Here is a 27521-nt window from a genome sequence, read left to right on the forward strand (position 1 = left end):
ACTTTATTTTAATTAAAAAAAATTAATCAACTCTGATAAATTAATAAACATAATTTTTAAATTACAAATTTTAAAATAATTGGTTTATTGAGAGCATTTTATTTTTTAATTAGAAAAAAATTGCAAGTGTCAAACAACTAGGCCAGTGTCAATAACTGGGTCTTTTGGCTTATGTGTTAATTTATTAAAATAATTTAGGACTAAAATATAAATGAAAAATATCAAGTGTGATATTCTGTAAGTAAAGTGATAAAATTTGTAAAAATTGAAATTACCATAATGTACACCTAGAACCACATCAGAGTGGTAAATCAAAATCATTAAAACTCGCGAAATAAAAACCATTATTTTGTTACAGCACATCATTAATCTCCCCAATAGAATACCCACCGAACGTGTATAAAAACCGCAAGTGGGTACAGACAAAAAATCCCAATGATTATTTACTTGTCGTCAACAGGAATAATTTCCTCCTTGACAAAAAATTCAACAACTTCCTCCTCAACATTTTTAGTATCTGAATCCAGATTATCAGTATCAATATTATATCTCAACTCCATGCGGCGTTTCTTTTGACTATTCCACTCATCAACCCTCTTCTCGCGGTACTCATTAAAGGCCTTCATCAAAGCACAGCGTTTCTCAATCTGCTCCTTGGAAGCTTTGGTCAGACGCATTCTATCCTTGCTCTCGAACTGAGCCGAGTATTTTTTCAAATTCTTCTTGATCTCCTTGATCTGCTCAGGAGTCAACAGAGTCGGCGGACGAGGCCGCCAGAGCAGCTGATTAAAGGCATTCAAATTAACGCGCTTCAAAATACGCCCCTGGAAGGTCCAGATCCAGTACCCATTATCAACATTGGTCTTCCAATTAGACACAGCAGTGACAACATACCGGCCAGTAGGGTCCCACTCGACGTCCGAAGTTTGATAGTGGTCAGTCGAGTTCATGATTGTGAAATCATTGGTGTCAATAAACTCCAAAGCGCCAGCCATAGTAGTTAACCCGGCCAAGACAATGAACTGCCCAGCGGGTGACCAGAACAAGTGGTTGCATGCTTTCTTCTCCAATTTCTTCAGCAAAGCCGGCTGGTGTCCGTAGCTGACTTCGTAGAAACTAACATTGACGCTAGGAATTTCTCCATGAATAATCGCAAATTTGCTACCAACTGGTTCCCAAGCAAAAGCGTGGATCGGCTCTTTCATCTCGACACTGTCAACAGGAATTTGCTTCTCTCGCATGTGGAAGATCTCAAAGTTGTACGACATTCCGGTGTACTTTTGCTCAGTTTTTTCCTTCTTTTTAGCAAACCGGTCGACTTTGACACACAAATAATCTCCAGATTTTTGCCAGAAGATTTTGCAATCCGCAACGTTGAACAGATTTTTATTTCTTATCTCATTGCGGCTGGGTATCTCCAAGAGAGTCACCCTAGCAGGGACATCTTTGTCCTCCGGAACCCAATAAGCAAGAACGTTGTCAGTCGGAGACCAGCTAAAGTCCCGGATTCCTGGAGTTTTGATACTCTTCTTATCCAGAAGTCCAAAAGAAGGTGTCTCGTAGACACTCAGGATGTCTTCGCCCATGCAAGCTAGGTACTTGTCGTCGTGAGACCAGCGGAAAATCGGCCACACAGAGGACCCGTCGGGGAAAAACGAACGCTTTTCGTGACCAGTAAGTATGTCCCAAATGACGAGACGCTTCTGGTCAGGACCACCGTCCATTCGTGGCGTGTAAGACACCAGGTATCGCTCGCAAGGAGAGTAGTCGATACACTCGACTCCGCTTTGGCTGAATCTACCCTGTTGCTCGAACTTGGGACCTCCCCAAAGAGCGACTCCCGGCTTGTGGAAGGTTGACAGGTAAGTTCCCAATGGAGACCATTTGAAGTAAGTCTCAGTCCAGCGAGCACGCTCCTCTATCAGGGTTGGCTCCGGAGCTGAGTTCAGCCAAATTGAAACTGACACTCCAGCTCCGTTGCCGCAGAGAACTGCAAACTGGTCATACGCGTCAGGCTCTAGGAGATAGTAGTGCAAATCGTGAGCCGCGCTGTAAGGTTGCGGGGTTGGAGGCTCCCATTCTTCCGGAATTTGCTCGTATTTTTTGAAGTCGGTGAATAAGTTTACTTTGAAGGTATGCTGCTTGTCTATTTTGTAGTTGTTGGTTGCTTTCACAGCTGCTTCTGTATGCAACGGGCTGTTGTACTCCAAGAAAATGTACCTAGATAATTAATAAAAATAGTGTTAAAATTGGCCGAGGTTCAACAATTTTTGATTTTTTTTTTTTTTTTTTTTTTTTTTTTTCAATTAAATTACAAGTAAAAAAATTATTTAAAAAATTGAACGTATAATTTTTTAAATTTTTTACAAGTGAATTTTTTTTTTATTCAAAAAATTAGAAAAATTTTCAGGTCGGCTAATTGAATCTTCATCAAAAAATGATAATCAATTAAATTACAAGTAAAAAAAATACTTTAAAAAATTGTAAGTATAATTTTTTACATGTGAAATTTATTTTTAATAATTTTTTCAATAAAAATTTTAGATTTCAGCTAATTTAAGTTTCATTATTAAAAAATACATTGAAAATTTTAATATTTAATTTACCCTTTAGTAATTTCTTTATCATTCTTGGGATAAAATCGGTTAACAATAGTCCCAAACTTTCCAAAAACTTTGTTAGTAAGATTGTTGAATTTTTCCAGACGCTCAGGCTCAACTTGGGGCGTGCCGTCGACGACAATCACCGACTCAACGCCGTCAGTCTCCGATGGTTTTTGCGCTAGCACATCCGGCAGTAGATCTGTTTAAAATTACAAATAGAGTGAGTATACTTAACCCAAATATAAATTCAACTAAGATATAAATAAGACAAATTTATAAATAAGCATGTTTAGCGCAAAGAATGTTGAAAGCAAGTTTGGTTATGCCGCGTGCCACGTCTCCGGTGGTACGGAGCCATGCATTGAAAAAATAAGTAATAACTAGTTTTTACCTTCATCTGCAATATCATCAACGAAATCCTCGGGGTCACTAAAATTCGGCTCCTCGTCTTCGGTCATCCTGTCTTCGTTATTCTCAGCTGGGTCATCGTTCTGATTAGTCTTGTCCTTGTCAGCAACGGTCTTTTTCGCCATTTTGCACGTCCCACAGCGAGAGATCCGATCTCACTAATGCTGATCAGGAATTAAAAATTTTTCCTAACCTCTCTTATTTATTTAGAGTAACGGAAATTTCCACTGAGTGGCAGCACATTCATCAGATAATACGTACTAAAGTTAGCCGCCATTTTTAATTTTTTGATTATTTTTCATTTATTAAATTAGAACTAAAAAATATTTTTATAAAATTGCACTTAGAGTGTTTTAAGTTTATTACAAATGAAATTTTTTATGATATTAAAGTTAGCAGTTTTAACAATTTTTTAATTTTATTTAACAAACAAATTTGTTTTGAAAAATTATTTTTTAAAAAATTGCAATTTTAACTTTTTAAAATTTTTACATGTCAATTTTTTTTTTTCATAATTTATTTGTTAAAAAAATTCTAAAAATTGTTACATGTCTGCTAAATTAATTTTCATTATTTTTTTTAATAAAATAACTTTTTATCATATTTCATCAGCTGTGTACCTTGACATTTTGATTTTATCAATTAGAAGTAAATAATATAATAATAGTGAAATAGTGACAGTACTTACTCATGATAAAATAAATTCCGGTTTTTAATAGTGGTTTTTTACGCTACAGTTTATCACATGGTGTTGTTATATGTATATGTGTGATGTATAGTATGACGTGTAAGTCTTGTAGAGTTAATTTATACTATTTTTAGTAACAATATATTATTTTAAATAGTGAAAAGTTTATTTACCGTGAAATATTGTTGCCTTAAACAGCTGTGGAAATAATAAGGATAATTGTCAACCAGCAGGACAATAAGTGTCGACGTGTAAAATGGCGTGGTTCGGTGATGGACTTTCTAGCTTATCTAATTTAAAAGGACAGATTACTAGTTTTACTAAAGAAGTCCTTTCTGAAAGCGTCGTCAGCGATACTGGTATGTTGATTGTTTAATTAATTATTTATTTAATCAAGATGATTATTTTATTTGTTTATATTTTCTTATCCCTCCTACGTTCTGTCAAAATACTCCTCTGCTGTACCGATTGATCAATCATATGGTGCAGCGGGAATTTTAATTTTGTGGTTAAATTTCATAGAACTTGTTATTTTATTTGTTAAAAAAAAAGTTTAGAGAAAAAATTTAACATTAAAAAATTTTACAATTTTTTAAAAACATTTTTTTATTAATTAAAAAATCAAAAATTGTTAAATTTCAGATAATTTAAGCGTCACTCATAAATTTTTTCACTTATTTATATAAATTAAATTATCTGACATCTGAAAATTTTTAGAATTTTATTCAAAAAAAAATTTTAAGTGTAATTTTTTAAAAATAATTCTTTACTTATTATTTTTATTAATTAAAAAAATAAAAAATTTTTAAATGTCAGCTAATTTTAGTGTAACTTTTATTTTGCAGATGAACAGGCTAAATTGCTGGAAGAAGCTAATATTAAATGTGTTCAATTACAAGATTTATTAAATTCAAGGGATGCTGAGGTAACTTTTAAAATTTTTATTTATTAACTTATTAATTAATTAATTTTCAGTTAAAAATTTTTGAGATTACAAGTTAAGAAAAAATATATTTTAAATAAAATAGTTACATTTCTTCGCTTTTTTTTCTATAGAATATTTTACGAAGCTATGTAAAGATAACTTTTGATTGTTAGTTCATATATCCTCTGGAATAATGAAGAAATATATATAAAAGTCACATCAATCATATTTTATAAATAGAATAAAGTTAAAAAATGGAGTAAAAAGGCTGAGCAAATAAGTTTACTTTAAAATATCGGTATCCTGATTTTTAACATAATAAAAAGTATCTTATGTCCCTTGGACATATGCTCCGATAAATTTAATATCGATAACGAAGGTAACTCAACTGGAAAATATCCTAACAGATGTTGCATATCCCTTAATAATCGTGACTGAGTGTAAATCAAACATATCCTTATCATTTTATACATTAATCCTTTCATCATAATCACTTATCTGTTGTGAAATATTATATTCAATTTATATAAATCGAGTCATTGCTTTTGTGTCTGAAGACAGGCTTGGTATGATTTTATTTCTTCTTTAAATTATATTTTTCAAAATCTATAAATTATTTCATTTAAAAAAATTTTCTTAATAAAATTAATATCAATTTATACAGAGAAGAAATTTAAGATATTAAGGACCAGTTTTTTAATCCAGGATAAAAATATAATTATTATTAATATATCTATATATTTCATTTAATAAAATTTTATTCTGGATTGAAAAACTGGCCCTAAATTAATTATTCTGCTAAACAAATTTTATAGTAAAAAAAAAAAAAAAATTTCTATTTGCAAAATGAAACTTTATTATTCATTTCTATTTTTAAATTTCTCTGATATAAAAATATCTACACATAAGATAATAATTATTCAGTGTAATAAAATAATCAGGATTTGCGCTTACTCAACTGTCTCACTAACGTAATCCGACTACTTGATTGTGCTGAATTTTATTCTTATATCAAGTATACATCCAGTAAAAATAAAAAATCTATTTAAATATATAATTTAAAAAATAACCTAGGGAAACAATAATTCTCTCTTCGCTCCTGAGCTCAATGAAACACTCAAAAGCTTGGGTTTAGTTGTAGCCGGCTGATCTATAACAGAGACAAGAAATGTGTTGAAGATATATAATATATAAAAGCGAACGAAAATACCTGGTGAAGTAGTTGCGTTTTATCACAATACAAACTAGAGATAAACAAAGTAAATAGAGACGACGCATCGTACGTTCTTCCCTCCCGAGTTATATAGTAAACCACCGGACTTCCTTTAAACTTAAATTTTTTATTATTCCAGCCTTTTATATTTATGTTTTTCAGCCTTTTTCTTAATTTGTTTTTCACTTGAGCATAAAAATAAATTTTTAGGTCTAAAATTTTTATTTTTCTTCCAGATTTCAGTTCTTCGCCGACAAAATTGCGAGTTGCAGAACGCAGTGGTGGAATCAAATGTCCGCGGCCGTGAGGTAAGAATTTCCTTTTTAAAAATTCAACTAAAATTAGAGTTAATAAAAAGATATTATATTATGTAATATTATATATTTACTTTGAAACTCTTTATCTTGTTCGAAAATTTGAGTTTTATTGTACAACAAATACTATTAATTATACATACAAATTCTAGGGATAGATCCCTACATTGTGTTTAAATTCAACAAGCCGACTTTGAGGTTGCTCGTTTTTTAGTCTCTCCATAATGGATTTCTTCTTTCTGTATATAAGCTTGTATATTTTTCCAATTCTAATGTTCTCTGCATATGCGTAGCCAATTATACAATCACCTGTAATTACACGCAACCTGTGGGAAGTTAAACAAACAACAACAGTTAATACTTGATGATTTGTAGCTATAAAAGAGGATCATCGTTTTTAAAATATATTAAAAGAAGAATATTTTATTTCATTTTATATGTGGTTTTTTTATCGTATCTACGATCAACAAAGGATTGGTCAACATATATAAGTCCAATGCCATCGATGTCTCCCGATCTATTCAAAAAGGTCAACAGAAAGCATCAGGCTGTTCTGTAGTAATGTCTCTTCCGTTTCCTGTCTATCCATGTCAGAAATTTTATCCAAATAGACATTTAACCCTTGACTTGATTCACATCTGCAACACTAAAGTATTAATACTCATAAATCTTTTGGTTTTATGGACACTTTGCATATTATTTTAATTTTTAATGTCTTATAGATTTAACAGTATATTCTTCATTGATATATTTACTGATTTTAGTTATTTCTTCTTTTAAATAAATTTTTTTTAGCTTCAGTTAATAGTTTCAATAATTTTTTCCCTTAAATTAAATGAATTTTTTTATTAAAGTAAATTTTTTAAAAATTATTTCTTTATAAAATATAAATTGATTCCTATTATTCTTAATTGATTCCTATTATTCTTAATTGATTTCTATTATTCTTAATTGATTCCTATTATTCTTAATTGATTTTAGCTATTTCTTCTTTTGAAAAATTTTTTTTAGCTTCAGTTAGTCTCAATACTTTTTTCCCTTGAATTAAATGAATTTTTTTATCAAAGTTAAATTTAAAAAAAATAATTTCTTCATAAAATATAAATTGATTCCTAGAAATCTAGGGCATCAGGAAGAAGTACTATAATAAATTACTGCAGTATGATAACGATCGATTATCTATCAACAAATTAAATCTCCATTTAAATGTCCTCTCTACTATTATTTTTACGAGAACTCCTGCGGCAATAACGAAAACTAAATCGACGAATCGTATGACATGAGAAGATATGTCAATTAATTTATAAGTCGTAAATGATCGTTTTGATCCCTACCGAGTTGAACCCTTATAACAATTGAGATAATAAATTTTTCCGATATTTTTATTAACAAAAACAAATTAAAACTTGTTGGTGCATTAATTCATTGAGGGTTGAAGAAATGAAACTCAATGAAATTAATTCTTTCAATGAAAATTGCCTAAAAACATATAAACTACGCCTCTTAACTATCAGTATCTCTTCTTCTTTTTTAGTTAACTTAGTTAGAAGGTTGTGTAACTAATATTATTTAGTTCACAAGTATATTCATATCTCCATATAATTGGTCGTCCTATCTAGTCGTGACAGGTCAGTTAAAATGTTCTGCTAGCAATAATTTTTATTTTATCAATATAATAATATTAATAACGGTACGAAGGACAATGGACATACGAGTATACACTAAATTATCGATGAGTCATTAAAAATGTGTGTCATACAATTTATATACTTAATATATGTATGTTTTTTTGTTATCATTTTCAAATAATTAACTTTTACGATATTGCTTTTAATTGCATCTATAATTATTGTCTTTAGTTGATACATTTTTGTAATTTTCATTTTACAATTATTTATGCGTTACATTTTATAAATTATTTGAAAAAAATTTTTTTTTAATTGAAAAAAAAAAATTAATAGTAATAATTTAATGGTTTATAAATTCAGCATTAACTATTCCACAACAATCTTATGATTAAGACATTTTTTACTGAATATAATAATTTAAAATTTATAATAACAATCGATATTCTCCTTAACATATAACATCAATTTAATTTTAAATGTCTTAAATCGACTTTCATGAATCAATTTATTATTTAAACTGTTAAACTGTGGAAATCCTTTATAATCGATAGATTTTTCAGCAGTGTGAGTCCTAGTATGTGCAATCTTTAACAAATTTTCGTTTATAGTATTGTAAATATTATTATTTATTTATAATAATATATTCATAATAATAATAATAACAATAATAATCATAATAACTAACAACTTTGCAGTCACTATGTGACTGCCGTTACTTGTGAACTAAAAAAAATTAAAATTTTGCTTTGTTAAATAATGACTTTTGTTATGTTGCACTGTACTTTCTTAAATATTGACGTTTTTGAAGATATAAGCTCATCTTGATGTTACACTCATCAAGAGCTTTCATTTGAGTACCCACATGCATTTTTGATATATTTTTCATATATACATATATATATATATATATATATATATATATATATATATATATATATATATATATATATATATATATATATATATATATATATATATAACATATATTTTAAAGATATAAGCTCATCCCGATGTTACACGCATCAAGAGCTTTCATTTGAGTACCCACTTGCATTTTTTATATATTTTTTATATATTTATATATATAATATATATAAATATATGAAATATATGAAAAATTAATGTGGGTACTCAAATGAAAGGTCTCGATGAGTATAACATCGGGATGAGCTTATATCTTTAAAAATGTCTATAGTTCACAAGATACAAGGTCATTTCTTAATTATGTATCTAGAGATAGAGAATTTGCAATGATACTAAATTTCACTAAAAAAACCGATTTCATCATATGACTATCCTGGATACAAAACTTTTCTTATTCCCTTAATAATATAAATAATTATAATAGTAATAATAACAATTTTATCATACATTTAAAAATGAATAAATTGAGTAAATTTTAAATATTATTAATAAATATTAACTTCCATTAAAATATTTACTATTATGAAACTATTTAAAAAGTAAACTGTCGCCAAAATAAAAAACAACGTTCACTATTTATTTAGAATTAAAAGAAAAAATAATTAACCGTGTGAGTGAATTATTCTCATCACCTGTGCCCGCAGAATTTTTAACATGAGGGCTGATAAAATTGTCCGGCTTTTAATGCTCTTGACTTGTACAATTTGAACAAGGATCAACAGTTATAAAAAAAATTTAGTGGATGCTCACTTGCATTATTCATGAAACTCAATACCGTATTCCTTCTTGGATTATTAATTACCTTTTAATTTGATAGGCTTTTATAGTAAATATTTATTTACGTTCATACTAAAGTATATTTTTATTAATTGCTCCATTAGACGGGAAACAAAGAGCAATTTTTATCTGATAAATATTTACAGAAAACAATTCTCTAATTTTTCAATGGCATTGTCATTGGATTAAACCTCCTAAGTTTTTTTTCTTTATAATAATCTTTAATCTTTGAAATTTTATAACACTGTTGTGATAATAGTCGACCCACCTTGAAGATATTCACTATCAAAGAATTATTGCGTTATTTTTCCTCCTACTTCCTCAATTCTTATTAACTTTGATAGTAAATTTGTTCGTGAGTGTCGAAATGTTTTAAGTATGAATAACTCTTTTTATTTTTTCTACTTATTGTTTTATTCATTCATTAATAAAAGTTTTCTTTTAGTTACAATAAAAAATTTAATTAAATTTAAAAACAATCATTAATATTTTTAACTAAATAAATAATTAAAAATAAAACCAATATTTATTTTAAAAATGGATTTAATTTAATAACTAAAAATATTTAAAAGAAGAAATAATTTTTAAAAATAAAAACTAAAAAAATTCAAAGAAGAAATAAATTTAAAAAATTAAAATTGATCAAAAATTCTTAAAAATCAAAGAAGAAATAAATTAAAAAAATTAAAATTGATTAAAAATTTTAAAAAATCAAACAAGAAATAATTTTTTGTCTAAAAGTTTTTTCATGCTTAAAATCCTTTGCAAACATAAAAAAAAAAATATTTTCTTCTCCAAACCCAAAACTTCAGCGATAAAAAAACCATTTCTTAAATAAATATATCTAACAGGTATATTTTTTATCCAGGGTTGAAATTTTTTCCTAAGCTCCTCCTTTTTTTTACCTCCACTCTAAATTTCTTCTTTTGGATTTCTCCATACTTGATAACAAGTAAAGCCTACCACAGCTAAGCCAACCATTTGAATACACACACACACACACACACACACACACACACACATAGAAAAAGCGTGTATAGGAAGATTAGTGATGGTAGCATACGAAGATAATGGTATCCTCAATATATTACATTACGAATAGTTAATATTGTGTATGGAGTACGTGGTGAGCAGCCGTGGGGCACGCGTCCATCACCTTACACTAGACCAACCAAACTCCAAGTGTGTGGTATTAGTAATGGTAATGGAATATGGTGCGGTATTATGTGCCCAACTGCCTGCGGGCAAACTCTTGGAGCAGTCGCGTTCATCGCTTAGGCGGTGCAACACGTGTCTTAAAGTCTTTGGCTCTTTAGTAAATTTATTTCTTCCTAAAAATAAATTAGTAATTGTACATTGAAAATTTTTTATCAATTTTAAAAGAATTATTTTCAATTCACGTGGAAATTTTCAGTAAATAGTGAATTTATTTGCGTCAGCTCCAAAATAAGGTAATTTTTTTATTTCTTCTTTTTGATAAATTTTTAATTTATAAATTATGATGATATTTCTCAATTAAAATAGAGTTCATTCATTTTTGACAACAATAGTGCGGAAATGAAAGTTTTTTAAACAATAGTTGTATCGGATATGAATTATTATGATTATGTTATTGGAAATAATTATTGAAAGGAAGTTTATCAATTTTCTAGCACACCAGTAGCTTCATTTTGAAATAATACCCGCGCATTATTGTTTATTATTATTATTTTTATTGCTATTATATTATCATTGAATAATATAATAGTTTTATTAAAAAGACAGAGGATCTGTATTTTAATGACTTGCGAAAAAAAAAAGAATCGACGATTGGATATTATACAGGAACGGAAACAAACACATCATCGTGACGATGTGTACACTATTCTTTAGCAGTCTGCATCACTGTTACATACACGTAAATAAAACTGATTTGTGACGTTTAAAATACCTTGAATTGCTTGTAAGCTATCACATGACAGCACCGATAGTTCCGATTGTTAAACGTTTTTTTAAATTAATAAACATAAAAAAAGAAATTCCGGTGACATACTTGCTGTACGTCATGTTTCCGTTACACCAAAAATCCAGAATTTAAATTACTACTGAGAAGTTTATTATTTTAACAACAATAAGCTCGAAATTTAAGACCCTCCTTGTAATTGTATGCTTTGGTGAGAGCTCCGAACATTACGACTTATTAGCTGGGTTTTATATTTTAAAAACTGTCATAAATTAATACAATGCAAGTTTCAAAGTCAAGTAAGGAACTCTTTTTTAAGAAGAAATTTTTAAGTTTTTTTGTCTTGATTTTTTGCCGTAATTTTAAATTTGAAAATTTAAAAGAGTTTAGAGAATTTTTATCACAAAAGATGCCGGTTTGTGATAAATGCATCGCTTGCTCTTATCTTAATCAACGATTAAAATACACACGATAATCAGCATCGAGGACACTAATAATCTCTAATTTTTTTTCTAAATATTTATAACCAGTACCTGCGACAATTATTGGATCAAATATTGCAGCAAATTGACCCATTTAGGCATCATTTGCATTATACCTTGATCATTACATTTTATATTTATATTTATACATAAATAGTTGGAAAATCTAATTAAATTGATCCTTGTACTTCGAACTCAATGTGTATATCGGCATATGTCAAGCCGATGTCGTCCTCGACTTTCTCGAGTAAACTTAAGATGTTTGAACAACCGAGAAACTTGGAGTCCTTTTAAAAAAGACGATAAATTAGAAAAAAATAATTTGCAATTTATTATTGAGTTTATCTGTACTATTTATTTTATACGCCCTTTTTATATTTTTTAATATTTAATATTTTTTTTTTATTTTATATTTTATTTAAGATTTTTTAAAAACATTTTTTTGTTTAATTTTTTTTATCATCAATTTTCAAGCTCAATAGTAATAATTAATACTTTTAAGGTATTATTGATATTATTATTAAACCTGAAAATAAATAAATAATAATAATTATTATTATTAATATATTTTAGCAAATTAAGCCATGAATCCCGATCCGAAAATTCTTGAAGAATTACTAAATTTTTATTATTACTTCTTCACCATAATAATTTTATCGGTATGAAGTCTCATACCATCAGAGAAAATTCAGGTGAAATTTAACAATTAAAACTCAGAGAAAGATTTATTTACTCAGTGAAACTTTTTTCGGTTACCGAAAAAATAACTCGTAAAATGCTCAGACCAGGAATCGAACCTGGATCTTTTGGTGTCGCGCCAACTGCTCTACCCTTAAGTTATTTTTTCGGTAACCGAAAAAAGTTTCACTGAGTAAATAAATCTTTCTCTGAATTTTAATTGTTAAATTTCATCTGAATTTTCTCTGATGGTATGAGATTTCATACCGATAAAATTATTATGGTGAAGAAGTAATAATAAAAATTTAGTAATTCTTCAAGAATTTTCGGATCGGGATTCATGGCTTAATTTGTTAAAATACATTAATTTAAAAACTACCGATCTTCACATCATTCATTAATTTAAAATAATAATAATAATAATGCTTTTGTAAAATTGATTATTATTATTATTTTTATATATATATATTTCTTCCATTTACAGTATCTATTATTGTTATACAATTTTTTCCGGTTATATAACAATGATATTCTATTGTAAAACGCTGACATAAATTTGTATTTTTATCCTGATAAAATAATATAAAAAAAAAAATATATAAAACAACATTTAATTACGCAATTTTGCACATAAAACACATCGATAATACCCATAAAAAATTAACTTCATTTGAATGCAAAGTCCCCGGTTTTATGGCAGTTTTTTAAGTTAACATTTTCTATTTAAAACCGACCAGTAAATTTTTTCTCTTCGTTTTTGCGGTAACGAAAAATATTAAACAAACTTGAAGGTGGAGATTGACGTTAGGCGGGAAGACAAGGATGAAACAGCGTTTCAAGATTAATAATAAAGTAAAAAATATGCAAAAAAGTAAATATGACACATTGTAAAAAGTTAATACAGACACATACTTATACTACTTTCATCGGTCCTTGGTTAAACTATTGCGCAATAGTGCAAAATACCGCTTGCACAATTAACGTAGCAACAAGTAATTCGCACAGACGATGCATATATATATATGTTGTGTGTGCGGATAATATTTATGTGTACATGCGTGAGGAGGTGAGGACGGTGCGAATAGTTTGTGGGACACGATTAGGTTTGACGTTCTACGTAACGAGCAATGCTTATCGCATGCCCATTTATTTCACCTATGTTCGATCAACTTTCCACGGTGTTACACAGAGTAACCCCACAATAAACCGTATGTAATATCGCTCTACATTATTAAATATCGATATATACCTACACATTAATATATATTTTATTGTTTTTTATTGATATGAAAGCTTTTTATTAGATATCGTACCAAAGATCTAAACTTTACGATAATGATTGATTAATTTTTTTTTTTTCACCTAGTTTTATTGAATTTTTTTTAAACTACAAAATTTATTTATTTATTATTTATCAAGAATTTTTTTTATGAAGAAATTATAAATATTTAAAGTATAAATTTTTTTTTAAAATTAATTCCGAAATTTGCATAAAAAATCAAAAAAATTTACTGATATTTTTTTATATATTTTACAGAAAGAAAAAATTTCAATTTTTTCCTTTACAAAATTTTTTTAACAAAAAATATGATTTATTATAAATTATTCTATTTTTAATAAACTTAAAAAAATATATTTGTATAAAAAAAATTTATATTATTTTTATGGGTTGAAGAATTGTGGACCGTAAATAATATCTTCCATACTTTATTATAAATTATGAATAATATTAAAACCTACATTAAAAAAGTTATTAATTTAGAAAACAGAAACTGTAAAGTAATTAAAAAACTTTACAGTGTAATTTCAAATATATAAGCTTAAGTATTCAAAAGGTGACGCACTGGGCTTATCTTCTAGAATGCTGACGACATTTTTTCTCAGTAAAGCAAAACGCTCTGTAAGAAAAAAATGTTATATTAGTAGTATTATATAGACATAATATACATCCATAAATTATTTTTTATTTTGTTCTAAAAGTAAAATCCATAAAATATAAACCATTACCACATTGTTGTGGCTAGTTTAAATTTCGATAATTGAGTTATTAGCGGTAAATTTTAGCAGTGCTCTTACTTACTATATTACACTTACCTATTTTATTTATATTTATTTTATTCCGAGGTCAGTATTGACGGTGTATAACGATGCGGGCACAATATCGCGTGTCTTCTACCATTGAAAACCGTCTCGATTACTCGTTATCGCAGTACTGGCGACGTATGTATATGTCATTCTACGTAACTTAAATTGTTCAATTTTTATAAAATTTTTTCCTCAAATTATTTCCGTTACATTTTTTTCTGTTAACAGGAAAAAAAAACTAGTACGCCACGTTTACATCTATGTTTTTTTTTTTTTTTTCATAAATACCTGCACAGCTGTTAATATTTACTCAAGAACAATATCATGCTGGAACGCTTAAGCTCGTTATTCCTGATATCTGGAGTCCGACGTTATCGTGACCTCTTTTTTTGTCCATTTTTTCTTCATTTTATTATTATTATTATTAATTTTCAAAACGGTTAATAATAATAATAATAACTAGCAACCTTACAGTCACTATGTGACTGCCGTGACTTGTGATTTATAAATAAATAATATTTTGCATTATTAAATAATGAATTTTGTTGAATTGCACTGTACTTTTTTAAATATTGACGTTTTTAAAGATATAAGCTCATCCCGATGTTACAATCATCAAGAGCTTTCATTTGAGTACCCACATGCATTTTAATATATTTTTCATATATACATATATATAATATATATAAACATATGAAAAATTAATGTGGGTACTCAAATGAAAGGTCTCGATGAGTGTCACATCGGAATGAGCTGATATCTTTAAAAATGTCAATATTTCACAAGATACAAGGTAATTTCTTAATTATTGACATTTTTAAAGATATAAGCTCATCCCGATGTTACACTCATCAAGACCTTTCATTCGAGTACCCACATGGCATTTTCATATATTTTTCATATATACATATATATAATATATATAAATATATGAAAAATTGATGTGGGTACTCAAATAAAAGGTCTCGATGAGTGTAACATCGGGATGGGCTCATATCTTTAAAAATGTCAATAGTTCACAAGATACAAGGTCATTTCTTAATTATGTATCTAGAGATAGAGCATTTTCGAATGCAGCCTAAATACTATCATAATAAATTGACTATCGGTGAGAATAATATTACACCTTGACAAATTTAAGTCAAGACCTTTGCAATGACACTAAATTTTTCTTATTCTTTTAATAATATAGATAATTTTCAAAAAATTTTCATAAATTTTCAACAATAAAAATATTAATCTGAAAATTAATGGAAAAATTTTTTGGAAATAATTAAAATTTATTATTAACTTAAAAAAATAAAAAAAAACACTTACTCTTTCTCCTTTGTCTACAAAAATTATTAACTCAAGAAAGGTGTGCAAAAATAAATTACATACCCATACAATATACCTTATTTATTCACATATCAAAGATGTCTTCTCACATTTCCGGTAGGAAATAAAAATAATAATTAATCCTTATAATATCCAGCACTTGCTTTGGATATTATGAAAAAAAAAAAAAAAAAAAAAAAAAAAAAAAAAAAAAAAAAAATAACTTCTTTTTTTTTATTCATCTATCATATCCCATCGTTTACTTTTATTGATGAACACCTGTTTCATTATAGACTACATAATTTTTATCTACAGTCTCTATACATTACAGTAACGTCAGATAAATTTAAATTTATATAGAATATAAAAATTAAATATCTGAAAATGAAAAAAATATATTTTTTAGCTGATGCACATTATGATTATTACGCTCGACTTATTATCAATTTTTATCACTAGATAAATGACTTTTACCGCGCTAGTTCGATAGAGCCACTTCCTTTCCCACGTTCACTATCGGTGACTTATTACCCGTGCTCATCAGTACACAAGTGCGATAGGAATGTTTTTTATTAGAATTACAATATTTAAAATTGTCCATTGTCCGGGCGCTCTTTTTACCTATAACAAAAAAAAAATAATATTTACTCCAGAATTGTATAAAAAAAGAATAAATTTTGAGGAATAAATTTCTATAATATAAAATAGGCATTCATATTTAGGGAATGTCTGAACAATCAGTCAGGTTATTTATTGTTACTATTACTATTTTATATTATGTTACCATTATTATATTATTTGTCACGGTATGCAAGTCAAACGAGCTATTATTCCTTGACCTGACCTAACGAAGCCCTCTTTCATATTCATTAGCTAACCAGGTTGGACCAACACTTCAATAGCTAAGCTCAACAGAAGAAATTTGAATGGTGTATAAAATAGTTAAAAAAAAAAAATTCATAGACCTCAACAAATAAATTAACCCTAAAATTTCTTCAATAATTTTTTTATTAAAAAAAATTAAGTTGCTTTTTTTTTAATTTTTTCACAATAATTTTTTTATTTAAAAAAATAAAAAAAAAAATTTTTACAATAATTTATTTATTTAAAAAGATTATAAATAAATTTTTTAAAACTTTATTTAAAAAAATGATAAAATTTTACTTAAAATACCTTAATTTAAAAAACATTTTTGAAATAAATAAAATAAAAACTGCAAAATAATTTTTGAATCTTGATAATTAAATGATTTATCAGTTTTTAATTCTCTTTACTTAAAATAATTGATTTATTAGTTTTTAGTAGGTGATTACCGTAGCAATTAACATACATTATATCTTCAAAAATACTCACGTCTTATCGCTTTTGAGCAAACGAAATATTGTACAACCGAATAATTAAATTATTGTACAACCGAAAACTGATTAAATTTTCAATGATCCGATAGAATTTTATTTAAAATCTGCATAATCCATTGCAGTTTATATTCAGAACCATAAATCTTAACTCGTTTTTATCTTGATATTCATCAATACAAAATGGTTTAACAGATAATAAGAATTGGTCCTCAGTTGGTCGGCTGGGTTACATTAATTTGCATTTCGATGAATGCCACTTGAATATATAAAAGAAAAATAAGTAAAAAAAATTGACCCGGCGAAACAAAATAAAAAGATCCGCATTTTTATTATGACTCAGAGATATTTCAGATCGAACTTCCTCTTTACATTAATTTGTATCTCTATATCTAAATCGAGTGAGTTTTATTCCTTAAACTCGGGCTTAATCTTTATACATAATGCATTGTCCTTTTAACAGCCCGAGTTTTTATAAATAATTATATTATAAATTATAAACCTTTATTTAATTTCCGAGCACAAAGTAATTTTTATTTCCAAACTTTTGAGCATAACACACTCGGATTTTCTTCTCGCGACCCAAAACTTGAGATATGTAATTTATTTGCATTGCATAATATTTTCTTTCTTCCATTGCATGACCCTGGATGTTGCCGGATAGAAACGCTTTAGGCATTGTTCAGACATGAGACTCTTATGCAAAGTTAAGGATGACAATAATTGTAATTTTATTGTCGTTTTATATTAAATTAACGTTGTAATTATTTATTATAATAATGATAAGTGTAATCATTTTTTTTTTTTTTTTATTTATTCTAATTATTTTGTGATTTTTTTTCAGCAAGATGCAGGCGCGGATGAAGGCGGAGGATTCTTTTGGGACCCACCCGCGAGTAATCGAGATATCAAAAGTAATCGGAGTCAAGTACGTGAACTGCAAGAACAAATTGTTCAGGCCACCGTGAGAATTCGCGAGTTGGAGGAAGAACTTGAAAAATTTCGTAATAAAGCCATTGACAAGCTTGATGATGTTGCTGATGGCCATCAAAAAGCTGAAATTTTACGGGCTAAACAAGATATTGTTAATCGTATTATACAAATTGGTGAAAAGGTAAATTTCTTTATCAATATTGCAAATTTTAAGACAATATTTTTTTTTTTCATAACAATATTATTATTTAATTATTATAGTTATTATTTTCAAATGGAATAATACTAATCTAGATTGAAAATTTATTCTTATTATATTTTTAAATGCGTAACAATAGTCAATTTATTATGATAAGTATTTAGGCTGCATTAAAAAATTCTCTGTCTCTAAATACATAATTAAGAAATAACCTTGTATCTCGTGAAATATTGCCATTTTTAAAGATACAAGCTCATCCCGATGTTACACTCATCGAGACCTTTCATTTGAGTACCCACATCAATTTTTCATATATTTTATATATTTATATATTTCACAAATACCATATATATAAAATATATCAAAAATGCCATGTGGGTACTCGAATGAAAGGTCTTGATGAGTGTAACATCGGGATGAGCTTATATCTTTTAAAATGTCAATAATTAAGAAATTACCTTGTATCTTGTGAAATATTGACATTTTTAAATATATAAGCTCATTCCGATGTTAGACTCATCAAGACCTTTCATTTGAATACCCACATCAATTTTTCATATATTTATAAATATTATATATATGTATATATGAAAAATATATGAAAATGCATGTGGGTACTCAAATGAAAGCTCTTGATGAGTGTAACATCGGGATGAGCTTATATCTTTAAAAACGTCAATATTTAATAAAGTACAGTGCAATTTAACAAAAGTCATTATTTAATAAAGCAAAATTTTAATCATTTAAAATTATTAAAATTAATTGTAAAAAAAAGTACAAAGTAAAAATTAAACAATATATGTCATTGATCATAAAATCATGCAAAATTACAATCTAAAGATTTAATTAAATGGCACTAGATCTCGTGTAATATTTCATAATAACATATATTCACCTCGATTATCATGCAAACATTGAATAATATATAAAACATGTATGTATTTAGATATATGTATATATAACTGTACACAGGGTCGAGAGGCGGAAAGGAACATGAAGAAACAGCAGTTAGATGAATCAACGTTCGTTAATGATTTTCGTGCCGCGATATCGAAACTTGATTCTCACGAGCAAGTACACCTGATACGGTGTGCCCTACACGCATTGGAGCTTGGCAATGGGAATGAATTCAAAGACAATGACGATGAAAAGACAAATATCGCCAGAAAACGGAATAATTCCCAGCGTTATCACGACGAGACTGCCACCAATGGGGTTCATAATCGCGAAACCGACTTGCTGGATAAAATAACTAAATTACAGGAAGAAAACAAAAATTTGACTGCTAGCATTGAGGAATTGGACCAGCAGCACTCTCAATCAATCGGTAAGTTTCTTCTTTAATTTAATAATTTTTTAAAAATATTCTCATAGTTTCTTCTTTAATTTAATTAATTAATTACAGAAAAAGTTTTGAGTATCAAAGAAGAATTAGAGAAAAAACACAAAAGTCTCCAAGCAGCCTACGAATCTCTTTACGTCGATTACAATTCCTGTCAAGATAAATTAAATAAATTAGAGTCTAAATTCCCCAACAATAATTCAACAATTTCTTTAAAAAGTAAATTTTCAGAAGATAAAAATATCCAAACTATATTAAATAACGAAGAAAAAAAAGAGCTTAGCAACGAAACGACCCAGACTGAAGATAATCAAACAAAAGCCAGCATTGAATTATTAATTTCTCGCGTCAGAGATATAATAAAAGACTGTAATTTAAATTTAAAACCAGATTGTGAAAATGAAACAATATTCGAGTTGGTAGCTAAGCATTATGTTGAAGCGTCATGGAAAAAAGATACCCTGGAAAATCAGTTAACAGAGCTAACACATCAACTTCACCAGACAAGTAACATGAGAGATAATTTACAAATGGAATGTGATGAATTGCAGCATCATATTGAGTCCTTAGAAATGGAAATCCAACACGTTAAGTCAAATTTGCCGTCCATACCCGAAGCGAGTGAAGAAAGAGTCGCGGTGCTGGAGGCTGAAAATGAATTAATGGCTGCGGAGATAAAGCGCTTGGAGGCTGACATTGAATTGCTGAGCCACAAAAATTCAGAGCTCATCACTGCGATGAGTAATGTCGAAGGTTCTCTGAGAAATCAGGAGAATCTAGAAGCCGAAGTCCGTAATACCAAGCAGCAGTTGGTGATAGCCCAGCAGCAGCTCGCGGGAGCTTCAAAAAATGTCGAGAATAATGAGAACATGATGGAGGACCTCAGTCGTAGGTTGCATGTCGCTTTAGATGAGAACAACGAGCTCAGGAGCAAGAATGACGCGATGGAAGTTAGGGAGAGACAGATGCAGGAGCAGCTGAGTATGTACGAAGGCAAATGTAAGAGCTTGGACGAAAATATTGAGCTGATTGAGGAGCTCAAGTTGGACATTAACAATGTGAGGAAGGAATTGAAGCACTCTGTGGAGAACAACAAGCGGCTTGAGGGCGAATTGAAGTTGATTAGTGAAGCTAAAGGTGAGATTGAAAGGGATATTTTGGTTCTTTCGCAGGAAAAAGAGCAATTGGAGATGGAGATTAAGGTCCTGAAGAATAATGGAGGGATTGATGAAGATAGTGACTTGGTTAAGGAGCTCAGGGAGAGCTTGGAAGGAGTTAATCGGGAGAAGAGCGACTTGGAGTATGATTTGGTGAATATGAGGAAAGAATTGGATGTGGCCTTGAGCCAGGTTGATCTGTCTGAGAAAGAGTGTCTTAATTTGAGGGAAGAAATTAGAAAACTGGATGAGAAGAGCAAGGTTGATAAAGAAGCTAAGGAAGAATCTGAGGAGAGATTAGTGCTGTTGTCAAGAGAGCTTGATTCTCTTCAGCAAGAGCACTTGTTTTTGCAGAACGAAGCCAGGGCTGATAAGACTGAGCTTGATGAGTTGAAGGGTAGATTAGAAAAGTCGGAAGAAATTTTGAAAGGATGGGAAAGTAAGTTTAGAGAGGCTAAAATTGAGTGCGAAGGGTTGAAAGAAGAAATTTTGAGGTTGAAGGATAAGTTGGAAAAGTCGGAAGAAATTTCGAAAGAATGGGAAATTAAGTTTAAAGAAGAAATTTTGGGGTTAAAGGAAGTTGAAAAGATGAAAGAAGAAATTTTGAGGATGAAGGAAGTTGAAGAGAAATTGAAAGTAAGTGAAAAGAAATATCAGGAGATGAAGGAAGAATATTTGAAATTGAAGACTTGTAATAAGGAATTAGTTGGGTATGAGGAGAAATATTTGGAGATTGAAGAAAAGGTTAAGAGGATGGAGGAAGAAAGGAATAAAGAAGAAGTTGATAGGTGTCATCAGCTTGAAGCAGATCTGGTGATGTTGTTGAATGAAAAGCAGCAGCTGATTGAAGATAAGAAAGAGATTTCTGATGTGCTTAAGGTTAAAGAAGCGGAATTGGAGGCGTTGAAGGAAGAAAAGAGGGAATTAATGGAGCAGCTGGGTTTGAAGGAGAAAGAATTACAGTCGGTGGTTGATAATTCACAAGAAGCTGCGGACATGGCTAGGGAAACTATTGAGAACTTGTCGAAAATAGTTAACGAGAAGGATAAAGAGATTGAAGCGATAAAGTCTTTGCAGGCTTTGGATGTTGAGAAGAAAGTTTGTGAGAATGAAAATATTTTGTCTTCTTTAAAAAGCGAGCGCGATGAACTCATAAAACTTGTACAAGTTAAACACAATGAGAGTTTGCAGTACCATGCGGAAATTCAACGTATGACTCAATTGTTTAGTGACCAGGCGGCTGCTCTGCAAACATCCGTGGCGGAACGTGAGTCTTTGGAGAAGTTGGTGAAAGATAAGGAGGCCGAGGTGCTCTGGGCGCAGAACGAACTTCAAGTGGTGCGTCAGAGGCTCAATAATCTTGAAGAGTCGACTAACTATGGGGAGGTTTGTAATATTGTTGAACACTCGAGTAAGTTGGCGCAGCTGGCGATGCTTGTTGAGAAGTCTAATGCGCTTGAAGCGGCCTTGGTTCAGGAACAGACTAGTAATAGGATTCTTCAGAATCAGCTAACTGATAGTCAGCAGAGGGAAAGTTCTGCTGCTAAAGAGCTGGAGAGACTCAGGTCGCATTTGATGGAGATTGAAGACAATCATACTGAAGAGATGCTCATTCTTGAGCAGAGCAAGAAGGATGTTGAAGCTAAGTTGATGCAGGTTGAGGAACAGCTTAAGAATAGCTCTACTGTTTATACTTCCGCGAATATCAGGGCTAATCAACAGGTTGAGACTCTTCAGCAGCAAATGACTCTGCTTGCTCAGCAGAGAGATGAGATTCAGAATAAATTGTCCGTTGCTGAAGATAAGGTTCAGTCACATTCTGCTGCGCTTACTAATCTGCAAATTGTTTTGGAACAATTTCAAAGAGGTAGTTTAATTTATTATGATAAATAAAATAGATGCATAATTAAGAAATGACCTTGTATCTTGTAAACTATTGACATTTTTAAAGATATAAGCTCATCCTGATGTTACACTCATCGAGACCTTTCATTTGAGTACCCACATCAATTTTTCATATATTTTATATATTTTTATATATGTATATATGAAAAATATATTAAAAATGCATGTGGGTACTTAAATGAAAGCTCTTGATGAGTGTAACATCGGGATGAGCTTATATCTTTAAAAATGTCAATAATTAAGAACTGGCATTGCTATCTTGTCAACTAATGACATTTTTAAAGATATAAGCTCATCCTGATGTTACACTCATCGAGACCTTTCATTTGAGTACCCACATCAATTTTTCATATATTTTATATATTTTTATATATGTATATATGAAAAATATATCAAAAATGCATGTGGGTACTCAAATGAAAGGTCTCGGTGAGTGTAATGTCGAAATGAGCTTATAACTTTGAAAATGTCAATAGTTCATAAGATACAAGGTCATTTCTTAACTATTGACATTTTTAAAGATATAAGCTTATCCCGATGTTATACTCATCAAGAGCTTTCATTTGAATACCCACATCAATTTTCATATATTTTTCATATATACATATATGTAAATATATAAAATATATGAAAAATTGATGTGGGTACTCGTATGTACAATGCAATTTAACAAAAGTCATTATTTAATGAAGCAAAATTGTATTTATTTATAATTTACAAGTCACGGCAGTCACATAGTGACTGCAAGGTTGCTAGTATAAATTAAGTCTAAAAAATCATTTTTTTTTTTTTTTTTTTTTTTTTTCAGATAAAGAAAACGATATAAGAAACGCTACAGAAAGAATTAGACAGCAGTTGAATGATTCATTTAAAAAACAAGATGAACTTAATGAAGAAATTAAATTATTAAAGGTTTGTTGATTAAATATTAAATATTTATTATTATTAGCAAAACAACTTGATTATGCTTAATTTAATTTTTTACTAATAAATAATAAGATAAATGATCATAGATATTGATATAAGCTTCTTTGTTTCAATGTCAACTTTATAATTAATTAAATAAATGTATAAAATTAATATTTATTCATTGATTTGTAATAAATTAATACTTGGATATTTCTTCTCAACAGAATCAATTGACAGAAGCAAAAGAATGTTTGCAAGCAGCTTCGCGATTAAGCGAACAGTTGGATAAAAAAACTGAAAGAATACAGGAACTTAATGAAGAAGGTATTTATATTAATAATTATATTCTTCTAATTAATTAATTTAATTAATTTAGAAATAGAATGCATGTATTAACTAATGTTACTGGTAACTAGAAAATTTTTTAATATTTTAGAGTAATAATTTAATTGCATGGTACTAAAAAATTTCACACTACTCTAATGCTTCTCGCTATTTCTTCTTTTAATTTAAATACTTAATAGTTTTTAGATTTTTAAATTATTAAGTAGTTTAAGTTTAAGTTATTTAATTAGCAGTAATAATGAATAGTTTATATAAAATATAATTGTGACTAATTAAAATAGAGCAAATGCACATAAATCTGGTGTGTTAGTCAAATATCAGCTGGTAATTCTGGGATGTTAGAATAACTCAGGATTCTTGCTGGTATCTGGCTAAGCATTAGAACGTCGCCTTTGCACACTAAATCGTATTCACGCATATCCATTTTATTTTGGTGTTGGTTTTTTTACCCAACTTATTTTTTTTTTAACAGAACAATATATATTTAATTTCATTATCATGCGATTAAAAAATATCTGTAAGATTAATAATTATTAATTCACATTAAATATTTTATTTTGGGTTTCAGGGAATTTTTAATTAAATTTTTTTTTTTTAATCTAATTATTAAATTTTTAAAATAATTTAACTATAAGTATATAAAATAAATAATTTTTTGCCATAAAAAATTTTTTATAAAAGAAGAAATCAAACTTGCATTTTTTTTTTTAAATAATTAATTAAATTTTGACAAAAATTAATAATTCTATTTAATAAATAAAAAATATTTTATTATTTGGTAGCGATAGAGTAAGTAATCTCATTTGGTAACTGTGAGTCGGTTCATTACAGTTGCTCATATTACCTTGTGGGATTTCCTACCCGCTACCATTATCCTTCAATTTAATTTTATTATTTTATTTTACCACCAAATATTTACTTATCATCATCATTAATTCACATAAAATTTTTTTTTCAACACTATTGCCATTTTTTAAATAAAAAAAAAATCGACACATAATTGCAATAAAATTTATTTATTAATTATTATTTAACGCATATTAATAATTAGAAAATTAGCATGATAGCTCAATAAAATGGCATGATACCAGAGGAATGCAGCATGATCATATAAACATAGGTGTGAGTATTACATCAGGTACTGGTTATATTAATTGAATGCCAGTGCTTGTGTTATACTTGCATTTATGTTTTTTTAGTCCTCATCAATTTACGTCAACTTGGATGAAAAATTAGTGCACATTTTTATGCGACAATAGGTATCACTGTTTATTTTTTATTTTAATTATAATTATTAATTTTAATTATTTCTTCACACTTTTTTATTTTTTATTTATAAATTTTTATTTATTTACAGTTTCTAAATTGAATGAACTTGTTAATACTGCGGAGCAGAGAATTCAAGAAGCTAAAGAAAGTGGCGTAGGAAAAGTTGACAAGTAAATTTTTTTTTTTTATTAATAATTGATAAAATAAATTATCAATTTGGCTAATTGTAATTTTTTTGGTCTAGAAATCTTGTAAAGAATTTACTGCTGGGTTTTATATCAGCTTCAAATGCTGATAAATCATCGGTGTTGAGAGTAATGGCTACTGTTTTAGATTTTAATGAATCTGAACGCGATAAATCTGGACTGAATAATTCTAATGCTCATGGGGGTTGGTTCTCTGGGCTTTTACATGGTGGAGCTACTAAGGTAAATTATTTATTTATTTAATTTAGAAAAAAAAATCGCTCTTTTAATTTTTTTTTTTATTTTTACATGTGTAATTTTTAAAATTATTTTAAAAATTTTTAGAAGTTTTTTAAATTCAGTACCATAATTTATTTTATTAACATACTTAAAAAATTACATCTTTCTCTAACAATAATTGTCGATAAAAGTATTTTAATTGTGAATTTCACCTAAATTTTCTCTGATGGTATGAGACCTCATACCGATAAAATATTATGGTGAAGAAGTAATAATCAAAAATTAGTCATTCTTCAAGAATTTGGATTGGGAGTATTCGGCTTAGAGTAATAATAATAACTATCTATCTTTATCAATAAACACCGATCTTCGAGTCAAATATATATATATATATATATATATATATATATATATATATATATATATATATATATATATATATATTAAATACCTTAAATACTTAAAAATAATTTTTTATTTATTTTTAAAGGATCAAGAAGCCTCTTTATCAGCAGCATTTGTTAGATTTTTGGAGAGTGAATCAAAACCAGTGTCTTCTGTCCCAGCGTTACCTATTTCAAATACAGTAAGTAAAAATAATTATTTTTTAAAATTATAAATGCATACTAATTATAATTTATTTACAGCCAATACGGCCTGGACACAGTAGGCAACATTCAACATCTTCAAATCAATCAGGCGGCCTTTTGTTATCCAATATGACGCTTCCATCCTTTCCAGACTTTATACCGTCCAGAAATACTGGATCGATATTGAAAGAAGTCCTAAAAGACAGTTGATATTAATTTTCATTTACCTTACTATTATGACTATTAATCGATTGTAAATAATTATTGTTTTCAAAGTGATGAAAATTGGTTTTAAATTTTATTAGAATTGCTCTATAAATTTAATTATGATTGCCTTGTACTAATCTTTCAGAAATTTATAAATGTTTGCTTTTATTTAATAATTTATAGAAATTTCCGGTAGCACTAATCTTCGCTCAAAGTATTTGAGATTAGATGCTATTTTTTAATGAATATAAATAAATAATTTGTATACTATTAATTAATTATAAATAAAATATTACAATTTATTAATATATTTCTTCTCATTGTAAAATTAATTTTTTTTTTTTTTTTTTTTTTTTTTTTTTAATAATAGATTTAATGTTTTAAACTTAATTTCTTGCTTTTAATTTGTTTCTTTATTAATCAATTATATTTTATTATTTTTAGTTTTGAATTTAATAATTGATTTTTAAAATTTTACTATCATTATTATTTATCAATATAATTAAAATATGTATGTAAAATTTATACTTACCGTCATTATTAAGTGTCTAACCATTATTTATGGTGAAATAATTTAATTTTTTCTTAACTATTACTAAAATAATTCTAAAACTTGAAGTATATAATAATAAAATTAATCTTAATTTATTAAAGGATAATAGAAATGTTAAAAAAAAAAATAATTCAAAATTTATTTTTATTTTTAACTTTATTTATTTTTTAACTCAAATATTACATAAAATAAAACATAACTATCTTAAAAAATTAATGACTCGAAAAGTCCAAACAATTAAATTAAATGAACTAGATCATGAAATTAAACTCTAATGACATTAGTTGATCACGTGACACATGAAGTCAGTCAGTAATTTCTTACAAAAGTATAAATACAAAAAAAGAA

At 28.2% G+C, this 27521-nt stretch overlaps 2 protein-coding genes and 1 long non-coding RNA gene across 4 annotated transcripts; 1 reads left to right on the forward strand and 2 right to left on the reverse strand.

Moving 5' to 3' along the window:
- Window positions 1–147: 147 nt before the first annotated feature.
- Window positions 148–3212, reverse strand: LOC123268875 (eukaryotic translation initiation factor 3 subunit B-like). The gene is made up of 3 exons (XM_044734302.1): window positions 2995–3212; window positions 2607–2802; window positions 148–2220 (listed from the first exon to the last, which is right to left on the reverse strand). The coding sequence occupies exons 1-3, from the start codon at window positions 3134–3136 to the stop codon at window positions 444–446; spliced, it is 2115 nt and encodes a 704-aa protein (XP_044590237.1). The 5' UTR covers window positions 3137–3212; the 3' UTR covers window positions 148–443.
- Window positions 3213–3766: 554 nt separating this feature from the next.
- Window positions 3767–26860, forward strand: LOC123268441 (thyroid receptor-interacting protein 11-like). 2 transcript variants are annotated; one of them, XM_044733487.1, is made up of 13 exons: window positions 3767–4058; window positions 4545–4624; window positions 6074–6145; window positions 18184–18453; window positions 19444–19798; window positions 19877–21442; window positions 21557–22837; window positions 23684–23787; window positions 24009–24108; window positions 25487–25568; window positions 25643–25826; window positions 26314–26409; window positions 26471–26860. In XM_044733487.1, exons 1-13 carry the CDS (start codon window positions 3956–3958, stop codon window positions 26621–26623), a joined length of 4446 nt encoding a protein of 1481 aa, XP_044589422.1. In that variant the 5' UTR covers window positions 3767–3955; the 3' UTR covers window positions 26624–26860. The 2 variants fall into 2 exon arrangements, with proteins under 2 accessions (XP_044589422.1, XP_044589423.1); XM_044733488.1 differs by lacking the exons at window positions 3767–4058; window positions 4545–4624; window positions 6074–6145 and adding an exon at window positions 10614–10931.
- On the reverse strand, window positions 14324–15162 carry LOC123268442. Its single transcript, XR_006510236.1, has 3 exons — window positions 14956–15162; window positions 14677–14885; window positions 14324–14480 (listed from the first exon to the last, which is right to left on the reverse strand). It is a non-coding gene; the product is annotated as an uncharacterized LOC123268442 (long non-coding RNA).
- Window positions 26861–27521: the final 661 nt, after the last annotated feature.

Source organism: Cotesia glomerata, linkage group LG7 (genome assembly GCF_020080835.1).
Source record: "Cotesia glomerata isolate CgM1 linkage group LG7, MPM_Cglom_v2.3, whole genome shotgun sequence".
NCBI lineage: Eukaryota > Metazoa > Arthropoda > Insecta > Hymenoptera > Braconidae > Cotesia > Cotesia glomerata.

What these genes read in the sequence shown, in the direction of transcription:
- LOC123268875 (XM_044734302.1), bottom strand. Translation starts at nt 3,136, where the DNA reads ATGGCGAAAAAGACCGTTGCTGACAAGGACAAGACTAATCAGAACGAT. An exon ending in TGATGATATTGCAGATGAAG is followed by an intron (nt 2,803 to 2,994) that starts GTAAAAACTAGT and finishes AATTTTAAACAG; the next exon opens with ATCTACTGCCGGATGTGCTA. An exon ending in GATAAAGAAATTACTAAAGG is followed by an intron (nt 2,221 to 2,606) that starts GTAAATTAAATA and finishes TTAATTATCTAG; the next exon opens with GTACATTTTCTTGGAGTACA.
- LOC123268441 (XM_044733487.1), top strand. Translation starts at nt 3,956, where the DNA reads ATGGCGTGGTTCGGTGATGGACTTTCTAGCTTATCTAATTTAAAAGGA. An exon ending in AAGCGTCGTCAGCGATACTG is followed by an intron (nt 4,059 to 4,544) that starts GTATGTTGATTG and finishes TTTATTTTGCAG; the next exon opens with ATGAACAGGCTAAATTGCTG. An exon ending in ACAGGAACTTAATGAAGAAG is followed by an intron (nt 24,109 to 25,486) that starts GTATTTATATTA and finishes ATTTATTTACAG; the next exon opens with TTTCTAAATTGAATGAACTT.